General features: G+C 44.8%; 1 protein-coding gene and 1 long non-coding RNA gene across 2 annotated transcripts; both read right to left on the minus strand.

The window, feature by feature from the left end:
- Window positions 1–1,201: 1,201 nt before the first annotated feature.
- Window positions 1,202–7,584, minus strand: si:dkeyp-69b9.6 (zinc finger protein 865). Its single transcript, XM_029130107.2, has 2 exons — window positions 6,912–7,584; window positions 1,202–4,808 (listed from the first exon to the last, which is right to left on the minus strand). The coding sequence occupies exons 1-2, from the start codon at window positions 7,129–7,131 to the stop codon at window positions 2,440–2,442; spliced, it is 2,589 nt and encodes an 862-aa protein (XP_028985940.1). The 5' UTR covers window positions 7,132–7,584; the 3' UTR covers window positions 1,202–2,439.
- A 1,108-nt stretch (window positions 7,585–8,692) lies between these two features.
- On the minus strand, window positions 8,693–10,304 carry LOC129603186 (uncharacterized). Its single transcript, XR_008692889.1, has 2 exons — window positions 9,738–10,304; window positions 8,693–9,375 (listed from the first exon to the last, which is right to left on the minus strand). It is a non-coding gene; the product is annotated as an uncharacterized LOC129603186 (long non-coding RNA).
- Window positions 10,305–11,049: the final 745 nt, after the last annotated feature.

The following is an 11,049-nucleotide window of genomic DNA, read 5'->3' on the forward strand; positions in this document are numbered from 1 at the left end:
AAATAGGTCGAGTAGCTCCGCCCGCTCGGATTCCCCGGTGCATGCCAGTGCCGCGTGAGACCAGTTCGAAACACAAAAAGCGCGAGGGTTGTCTGTTCTACTGTACACATGCGGCGCACATGCCAAGCACAGCAAGGCACAGGAATTCACCTGCTTTCTGCCCCCAGAGATGGACACGCAAGAGTTGATAAGAAAATAGTACACACGGCTATATTCTCACAGAGGTTTGGTGAATAACAGAGTGCACGTGAAGATGGAAGTTCAAATGAGTATGTACGTGCGCTGTCAAGTTGGATATTTAACACAGTCCCGTGCCCCAAGTTTTCATTTGAAACCAAATATCGAATATTCATCCAGCTGTGGGCATTTTTGTAGACCTATCGCTGCACTGCCAGCCAGTCATGAATCATCATACCATAAGTCATAGTATGAATCATAAGATTTTATGTTTGTAAGCAACACAAATATCTTCATCAGCCTGACGACACAAACTGATATTAAAATAACATCTTCTATCACATGACCCTCACTTGCAGGTCTAATGAAAACTAATTGTTAAAAACATGACAGTAAGAAAGACAGAAATGTAGCTACTTAATCTGTCATGAAATCATTAGCTCATAATCCCTTCAATTGCAATATCAAATAAAAGACCTCTAATGCAGTACATTCTACTTATATGCATTCAAGTTCATTCCTAACCCACTTTTTTACTTTAAGTAACACTTTATTTCAATGCAACTGAGCACGACGCTCAACTGTTTTGTTTACTTAGTGGCATTAATCTTGTAGTAAACAGCAGACAGGCACATAGCTCACAGACACACAACACTCCGCCAGTCCACCCCCTATCAGTGCAAAATCCATGTGACTGCTGCACTCATCCACACCAGGCCAAGAGTACAGTAAGGGAGTTGCTTACTGCCATCTTGTGGAGCCACGAGTTAGAGGTTTGACATGCTCAATTATTTCATGTTTACTCAGAATAGGATGTCAAATTTGATGACATCATTTATTACCCTGGTTTAATCCAGTCAGTAACACAGGTCTAAAAGGATCACTGATAAAAATCTAAGAAACTCACATTGAACTGAAGAAATATGAAATGTCATTACTGATTTCCTTCAGTGACCAGCTAGCAGCTTGTATAATAGTGTATATTGCAGGAGGCCACTGAATCAGAAATAAAAGGAAAGCAAAGTATTACACTTAAGGTTTATTCATTGCTGAAATATAATCAACTACTGACTTCTCAGTAAATAATGTGATAGAAATCTACTAAAACTATTATTTTTCTTTAGAAGAAAAAAAAAACAAGGCTTAACAGGGGTATGAACATTTCATGTGATTAAAGTGACAGATTGTATTTAAAACTTTTTTCTTCAGGAAAAAAAAACAAGGCTTTACAGAAGGAATATGATTGCAATTCAGCCAAAAGTAAAAGGTCGAAGGGGTTAAGTATAAGATTGGCATGAAGACTGATTGGGTTACACACATAAATACATGGAATATTACGTTTGTTTCTAATATGATAGGTCCTTGTCTTTAACACGTCATGAAGTACTGTAGAAATAATCACTGCTAAAAAGAGCATACAAATAACATGAGATACATGAGTTACAGTCCACTTGATTAACCTGTTTTCAGTCCCTTGGTATAAAAGCTAGGTATATCAAATAAACGCAGTAAGGAAAATAATAAGCAAGGCTTTTTGTAGGTTTCTTCATTTTGGCAGGAGAAGGATCCTTGTGATGCTAATTACCAGCAAATCTGACATTTTATCTATATGTGATTAAATCACTAGAGAATATAGAGTAACTTTCAAATCAGGTTTACACTACAAACGTCTGGGGATATTATGAATAAACCGTCACATAGTTTAGGAGTGATTTCACAACCTCAGCAAAAACTTGACCAGAGAACAAACATGCACTGACAAACTATCAACAAAGGTCTTTGTTCCCATGTCCCTACTCCTAATAAATGCACTTTACATTTTAAAAATTTCCTCAGAGAGTCTAAGTGAACAACAACAAGACAAAGTACACAGCAGAGACATTTATCATACAGCAAGAGGTGTAGCAGGGGTTGTCATTAGAGGGAAGAAAGATACATTAGCAGGTCATTTCACCTAAACTTGTCTAGTAACCGCACAGTGTCAGCCAAGCATAGTGTCAATGCACTTAAGGGGTTAAGGATTCTATGGAAACAGTCATGTCTTTGAAAACACCCTTCCAACATGAACTGGAAGAATCTCTGGTGGTATTTTATTGGATGCTCTACAGTAATTGTTAACACACTCATTCTAATAGTCAGCAGTCAACAGAGACACAAGGCAAATTATTCTAGAGGCAACGGATGCCTTTCCAAGTCCCTTTTTATCACCTTCCCAAAACTGAATTATCCCTCTTGTATGCCACTCTTTAGATATCAGGATGCTCAGTATCTGTATGGTCCCTGCAGGAATGGCATCTCCCCCTGACCCTCACAGGTCTGTCTCTCTTCTGTTCTCTTTGAAAGCTTCAGCCTCTTTGCATCTCCACGCTGCAATCCTTTGGCCCTGCGGCGGCAGGTTACCTTGTGCCTATGGAGAAGTGGAGCGTTCCAGAAGTGAGCAGAGCAGCGTCGGCATGAAAAAGTCCCTCTTGCACGATGGGAGGACCGATGGATGAAGGCCGCCAAAGGCCTGTGAGACTGCTTCCCACACACACTGCATCTTAGTCGCTCCTGAGTAGTTGAAGCTTTTTGTGGGTGTTTAACTGCCATATGGACTAACAGTCCTGCTTTACGGGAAAACACAGAATTGGGGCATTTAGGACAGCCAAAACGTTTAACAGGAACTTTGAGAGACGACAGGATCTGCACCTTCATTCCTCCAGTGTTGACAAGCTTATATCCACCACCACCTCCTCCTCCACATCTAATCGTCAAACGAAGAGAGCCTTGTTTTTTATTTGATTGCCGTCTTATTGTGCAGCTTATCTTTCTCTTCTTTTTGCTTCCATCAACTCTGACTACATCTTGGGACTCCCATTTATTTTCCCTCCAATCTTTCTTGTCTGACTTTTTTTTTTTCTTCTTGTGTCGTCTCATTTCATCGTGTGGTATCTGGGAGGTGCAGTCAACGTGTTGGTGAGACTGCGCGTCTGACTGATATGAATGATGGTGGGAGTGATGGTGATGGTGATGCAAATGATGATGTTCAGCAGAGGGCAGTTCTGTGAGGGGCTGGAACGGGGCTGTGGTGTGAAGAGTGCGACTACGGGATCCAGCAGGATATATGTGCTCTCCTTTCACCCCAGCCGGGGAGTGTGGGTGGTGGGGGGGCATGATCGTAGAGTTTGGAGGCAAAGGCTGTGAATAAGATGGGGCATTAGAGGCCGAAGACTGGGCTGCAGCAGCATCGTAAAAGAGAGGAGAGTACCCCGCTGGAGGTTGTGGGGGTGCCTGTTGGTGGCTATGAGTGACAACACTGAGACCCGGCCCTCCGTGACCTTCTGTGGTAGGAGCCATCTGAAGGAGGGCATTGGTGGCAGCTTCACTTTCCGCTGCTGACTGATTAACATCACTCCCACCTCTGTTGTCTCCAGATCCGCTAGTGCCTTCTTGTGGGTTGGGCTGTTCGGCACGGGTCATCCCATGCTGTGACTGCTTATGTCGAGTGAGGCTGTTGGAGTAGGCAAAAGCTTTTCCACATACCTCACAGCAGAAGAGCTTTTCTCCCCCACCTTCATGAACCGTTTGGTGATGTGCCGTCAAATGGAAATGATGGCGGAACGATTTCCAACATATAGCACAAGTGTAAAGCCGAGGTGGAGGCGGGGGTTGTGGTGGGGGTGGAAGCGAAGGCTGTGGCTGGGGAGTGTTGTCTTGAGGCTTGACATCTTGAGCGTAAGGATAATAGGAGGAGGTGCTTGGTGCTTGGTTTTGACTCCTGTCTTGGGGCACGCTACATTGAGGGTTTGGGTTAAAGCTATTAAGGTTCTCTGGAGCTGGTGTTGTGGGCACTTCTTCCATCTCCCCTTTCTGGTGGAGTTTGCTGTGCCTCCTGAGGCTCTGAGAGTAACCAAACTCTTTCCCACATATGCTGCATTTGTAATTCTTTGCCCCAGAGTGGACTGTTTGATGCTTGCTAAGGTGAAAAGCTTCTCTGAAATACTTTCCACAAACTGTGCAGTGGTGGGGTTTTTCTCCAGTATGGATGCGGTCATGCCTACGCAAGGTCTCACGACGTGCAAATCCCTTACCACACACACTGCAGAGGTGAGTACGTGGAAGCCCACTGGGCCCCATTCTTGGAGTGTACTGCCTGCGCTTCGGGGGCTGTCCACCAGCTGCAGGATCTTTCTTAGCTCTAGGTTTGCGGGGACGTTTTGGTTTGGCAGAGGGATTCTGTGGGTTGTTGCTCATGGCCTCTTGGCTCCCACCACCTCTGAAATTCTTATCCATACCAGATGTGGATGAAGGTGAGCCCAGAGGACCTAACCCAAGACCACCTAGCAAACCTCCTATGATGTCTCCCCTATCATCCCCTCTATTTCCACTGTTACTAGCTGCCGTTATTGCAGAGATTGCATTATTGACAGAGCTAGTGACATCATCCTCTGAATCATCCAGTAGAGAAGAAAGGGGCAGGTGGGGCTGTTGCTGCGGATGATGGTGCTGGCTGTGGCTCTGTGAGTGTGGATGCAGTGTTGGAGCCAAGGGTGCCTTTCTCAGAGTTGGGCCCGCCATCCCACTTCCACAGGGGGAGGCACCAGAGTAGCATGGAGATGGATTACCTTGAGAACGATGGTCATCATGGTAGCCTGTGTAACGATTCCGAGAGTAGTCAGTGGGGTATTTACCATCTGTTCTGTCCCTGTCATTTGAATTCCCTCCCCTTCCAGACTGAAACAGACCATCACATCCTAAACCCGTTTTTGGTTCTCCTTCCCCCACAATGATTACACCATCTTCTTCCTCAGTTTTCCCATAAATAACCCCTCTATTGCTTTGATAAGTTCCCCCTCCTCCGTTACCTCCTGCATCCCCTCCCCCGGCTCTGTCCTCACCATCAGCTCCTGTCTTGCTGCCCCGCTGTTTGGGTCCCCTACCTGGCTTGCCGCAGGTGCCTGAGGCTGCATGGTTGAGTAGAGAGGTGCTCTCACGGAAGGCACGACCACAGGCGGGACATCGGAATGGTTTTTCCTCATGTATCTTCTCATGACGTGTCAATGACTCTCTACGATTAAAAGCCCGAGAACAGGTGGAGCAGCCATATGGGCGGGCTGAGGAGTGTATAACACCATGTTGCAGCAAGTGCCCTTTTTTTTTAAAGGCTTTGCCACAATCGGGGCAATGAAAAATTTTGTCTGGGCTAGGACAAGAATTTGATGTGGGTTGGGGAGTTTCTTGGGTCGAATGGGGAAGGCTTGGGTCAGGCTGTGTTTTAATGTGAACGGGATTTGGGCCAGTATTGGCAGTATTGCTAGTACCCGCTGTGGTGGGCTCATGCATGCGCAAATGCCTGCGAAGGCTTGAAAGATGAGGAAAGCTTTTGCCGCACTGTCCACAGCTATAAATGGGTTCTGTATCGGAGTCTGTATGATTGGGTTGTATTGAATTCTGGTTATCAGATTTAGAAAGGTGCGAATCATTAGTAACTAATACTGAGGCAGCAGTGGAAGAGGGAGCAGAGGAGGAGGAGGAAGAAACTACTGATGAGGATGAGGATGATGAGGCAAGGAGAGATGATGGGTCTCCAGCAATATTTGGCATACCAACCCCACTCCCAATTAACGCTGGGGGCTGTCCATGACTAAGCCCTCCATTACTAGTACTGCTGGGATTACCACTATGGCTGCTGTGGCCATGACTGCTGCTATTACTATTGTTATCAGATTTCCTCTGTGGCAAATAGCCAGCCATAGCTTTCTTCCTCCTACTGCTGCTGCTACCACTACTACTATGTCCACCTCCACTGCCTTCCCCTTTACCATCATCTTTAGATAAAGATAAATGTAGTGGCAAGGGGAGGGGCAAACCTGCTTCTTGTTGCATTAGAGAAGCTATCTGATTTGATGACAGTACAGGAATGCCCTGGAAGTCAAAACCACCTAGTGATGAGGGCTGAGGGCCCGGGTGGAGCGGATGGTGAGGATGGGAATGAGTATGAGGATGAGAAAGGGTGTGTGACGGAAGCTGTTGCTGATGGGGAGGCTGCTGTGTAGCCTGCTGTGGCTGGGGAGTGGAGTGGCCATGTGAGTGAGATGAATGTAAAGCAGGAGGTGGAGCAAGGCTGGAACTAGTCTCCCCTCCCGTCTGACTCAAACCAATCCCTAAGTGATTATGGGTTCCTTGTTGAACAAGAAATTGCTCTAAACTAGCATTAGCTGGCATTCCTGAAAGGAAATACTGATTAGCAGCTAGCATGCAACTAAACTGTTGGTGAAGGCTCCGTGCATCAGACTGGGCCCCAACCAACTGGTGTCCCAATGAGCTGACTGCACTGCTGCTAGAGGGATTATTAGAGGTGGCCACAGAGGTTGAAGGGGAAGGAGAGGAGGAGGAGGGACCGGGTGATGCTTGGGGGACAGAGAGGCCAGGATGCAGAGGAGGAGGGGGTGGAGGTGCTGATGTTACTAACCCTCCTAATCCCCCAGCACTCCCACTACTGCTACTTCCCCCTGCAAAGTGCTCAAAACGGCCTACACCTGGATGTAACTGCTCCTGTGCTAGTGCTGCCTCAGACGGATGGAAAGAGCGCAGGAACTGTGGATAGCCTGAAGAATGGCTTGAGCTGCTGCTGCTGCTCATCTTGCTTGACTTTGACCGAGAGCTCTGAGATGAGGAAGGCTGTTGTTGTAAAGGTGGGGGAGGAGGGGCACTCATCTTGGCAAAAATGGAGGCAGAATCAGAAAAGGCGTTACCTCTAGACCCCTGCAGGGGGCCCAAGCCAAGTCCAGACAGAAGGGCTCCAGAAGACTCAGCCTGCTGCTGCTGCTGCTGCTGCTGGAGTTGATGCTGGTGAAGCTGCACTTGCTGTTGATGCTGTAGTTGTCGATCTAAACCAAGGCCTTTGAACTGGTGGGCCTGGTGCCCACTTAACATCTCTATAATGTCCAGATTGTATTTTCCAAATTGGAACATTTCCCACTCACTTGCACATGGGGTACAGGAGTCAAACCTCCAGCGCTAGGAGCGGCAACAATGATTCCAACACTGACTGGTCAAAGACAAACTTTACCCTACAGGTGAGGCTAGGCTACTATTTTTGACTACTTGAATTTCAGCTTAAATCTACAGTTCGTCTCTCCAGAATGTTTACTTCTGGTGCTGCTACTCCCTCTTGATCATCTTCTACCCACTGTCCACACTCTACTTCCAAAACAAGTGGGGTGGCCAAGAAGATGAGTTTATGACCAAAGAGTAAGTGTCTTTATGAGAGGCAGGTGAGTTCCAACTAATTTCAAATAGCTAAAAATAGTTTTTTTTAAAGAGGCAGTTCAAATGACGACTTCTTGTTTCCTGCGAGAGTTACAGCGATGACTTGCTCATGTAAGCGCGATTCCTCAGCGGTGTTCAGCCAAGCAGTTCCTAAAGATGAAAACACAAAATTTAAACAGGAACGAAAGTCATAGAGGGGAAGACGAAAGTGGACCCTAAGTCTCTAAAAGACAAATTTGCATATGGTCCACATCAGATGAAAAGGTAAGTGCACAATGCAAACCACCAGTGAGATGATGTCAAGTTTAATAAAATAACCACCTGGTTCTTCTGGCCCTAAAACACCTTTCAGTCTTTTTTTCAACTGTCTATAAATATAGTTGTTCACATTTAGTTTATAACCACAATAATTACACCTTTATTAATACTCTTACACAAAGATTTATATATTTATATGCATACTTCTCTCATATGTATGGTGCCCCCTTAAGCATAATTAACCTACTGCAATTTCAAGTAGAAAATTATTAATGAGGATGCAGCACAGAAAATAGAGAAGTGCGGCAATGTTGTATTTAAAACCACATCAGACAGCAGATGAGTCCCTTTTGGTGGAATCCAGGCATGTATATATACACCCACACGCTGATGCCATCACTGCTATATTCTAATATATAAGCTATCACAATACTGTGACATGTGATTTTTAAGTGTTGCTACAAGGTTTTTGTTCAAACAGAAATTAAAAAATGCAACAATTAAATGTATTTACCAAATTATAGTAATTAAAATAACAAACTACAATCTGTGATGAAGGTGATCATAGGAAAAAGGTCATATACTAGAGTTGGTTTTAGGGTTTTACTCAAAAGGAGAGCCACCGGGAAATGTTTTGACACATTCAATCATATTGTTTGCCCAAATAGTGTAAAGATCATCAGGTTAGTTTTCAGATATAATTTCATGTACATAAGACAGTTCAGGTCATATTCAATCTTGGAAATTCTTTTAAAGTCAGATTTACTCATACCTTAAATTGGTAGAAAGCACTGGGACACTGTCAGCCCCTTATCCCGGTTTTCCTTTTCAGCATGAAACTATTCATTAGTCATTAGTGTGGAAACAAACATCAGAGAGCAGTAATAATGTATTCATATGCAGGTCAACTCTTCCTGCAAACAAACGTTGATTATATACATTCTTTACTCATTTTGGTGAGTGAGCACCTTTTGTAGCTCAAGGTGCGACATACTCACCTTGAACCTTTTCAATTTCTGTCTTTGTTTATTAATTAAAAGGAGAGGGAAATCCATCCATGTGACATAAAATATACTACATGGGAGTGATTTTTTTACATTAAGCAATGTGGAAACAAAACTATCAGTTACAAGCAAATAACTTCTATCCAAACGGGGCAGTGGAGGTGCTACGCTACGCTTGTGGACGGTCTAGAGGGTGACATCACATTGCAAATACTACACACTTCATCAACCTGTTTATGCTGCTTCATAATCATTTAAAACGCAGAATCCTGCCACTGTTTGCACCAATCATATTCAACTTGGCCTTACTTATGCTTAAGCAACAATAAAGTTAATTTACATATGATTTAAGGTAATCTAATATGCAATAATAAATTAAACTAAATGCATTTTCCATAGCAGAAACAGGGAGAATCTAAAAGTGTAACAGACGCACCAGGCGTAATGAATTACCTTCACAGTGATTAGTTGATGTTTACAGATGTATTTCCCATTGTTCTCCCCCTGAAACAACTCAAAGCACACTAGCTACAATAGAAGCGCTCACTTTTGCTCACCTCGCACAATCTTACCGTTTCCTCTGATCGACGCGTTGAACCTGGAGCGGACCGACTTCTCTGGGCGGACGACAAGGATAATCTATCGCACATTTCACCGCCTCTCATTCCACCGTAAAGCGGCGATCCTGCGAAACACAGAAAGCCCCAAATGACCGCCCGAATCGCAGCCGGCGCACGCTGTAAACACACGCACAAGCAATAAGGGATGCACTCGAGGAGGCACCCTGTAAGAGTATTGGCCAACATTTGGAGGGGAAAAAAGGAAACCATTGGCGGCGCTTGCATGCAAAACTTCACGCGTCTCCTTAGCATCGCGTTGTGCACTGGCTCGGCGTGTTTAGCCATTCACCGCCACACGCACTTCACTAACGCGAATAAGCCCCCCCGCTAGCATTAGCCATCCTTTCAAAGTCCAACACTAACGTTAACCGCGCGACGCTAGCGTTAGCATATACATTTGCGTAACCTATTTTGGGCAAATGTTTACCTACGCATCCAGTCGCAGAGCACGGATGGATGAGGCCTGGCACGCCTTCTTCTAACCGCCTAGCTAGCTACCGTCCGCTTCCATTGCTGCGTGCCGTTTTCCAGTTGTTAGCCAGGGCCATTTTCACGGATGCTGAGCTGGGTGAGCGCGTTCACCGTTACCTCCAGAAATCAACGCCGACGGATAAAGCAGCCGCCTCTTCGCCATTTCATCGCGGCAGTCTGCGCCGGCGGAGAGCTTTCGCTGAATGCTTCGACGGCCGGAGAGAAATTTGGACGGTCGGGCGATAATATTTTTGGGTAAAAGTGAGTGACGTGTGCTCCCTTAACACTGGTCCTTTCCGGCCCTTGTAATGTTTCCGGGTAGCACCAGCGGGGCTCACGGACGCTGGTTGAGGGCTCGCAGAGCATCAAACGGGCATCGCCGTCCACTAGCTGTGCGGAAAAGTGATAAAGTGAGCCCAGTCCAGTAGCAGTCCCCCAGTACGACTCCCCGGTACCAGTTCCCCACACTGGGAGGCAGAGATCTGTCCCCAGGCTACATAACGGCTCGCACCTTACAGGCCGTTATTGCGGTTATTATAACAAAAACACAAGGTTCACCAGCGTGTTTGCTTTTCATTTTTACTGCGCTTTTATTATTACAAGCGACTCGCGAATATTTAGCATATTGCAAATGTTGCTGGCAGTAAATGTAAAGTGGAGGTGTCTTGTATCAGGTAATAGAAAACTACAGAAAGCAGAATAAACCGAAGTCACCACTTTGTTTTTGTATGTAGCAATAGTTTTGTGTGATGCAAAGCTAATGGATCAATATTATAAAATCAGTCCAAGAACAAGGACTGAGTAAAAAACGTTTTTAAACTATATAAAACAACTATGTGTGTATGTTCATTTAGTTTTGTAAAACAAATAGCTCAAGTTAATCAACATTTATTATCACACGTTCATAATTCCTCATTTATTAATCACAGCAATATGAATAATTTTAGTGGCTGCTGATTTTTCAGAATGATAATCATGCCTGGACTGTGATACTAATCATGTTCATGAACCACGAAAGGCACAGGCCATTTCATCAAAAGCCTCGCTTCACAGTCATACATTTGTAATTTTAATACTAATTTGACGTCTATTTTGACTTTCCAGCGCTTCTCAAGAGTAACTGGGTCTAATTTGTGAAATACTGGGCTGTAATTTAAGCAGCAGCTCCATTATGTATTAATGTAGGTAGGTAAAAGGTGCACAATGAATAAAGCTTTCAAGGGTTAGTAATTCATCCTGGAGCTGCAGAACCACTGAACCTCCTTGTG

Source organism: Betta splendens, chromosome 16 (assembly GCF_900634795.4).
Source record: "Betta splendens chromosome 16, fBetSpl5.4, whole genome shotgun sequence".
NCBI lineage: Eukaryota > Metazoa > Chordata > Actinopteri > Anabantiformes > Osphronemidae > Betta > Betta splendens.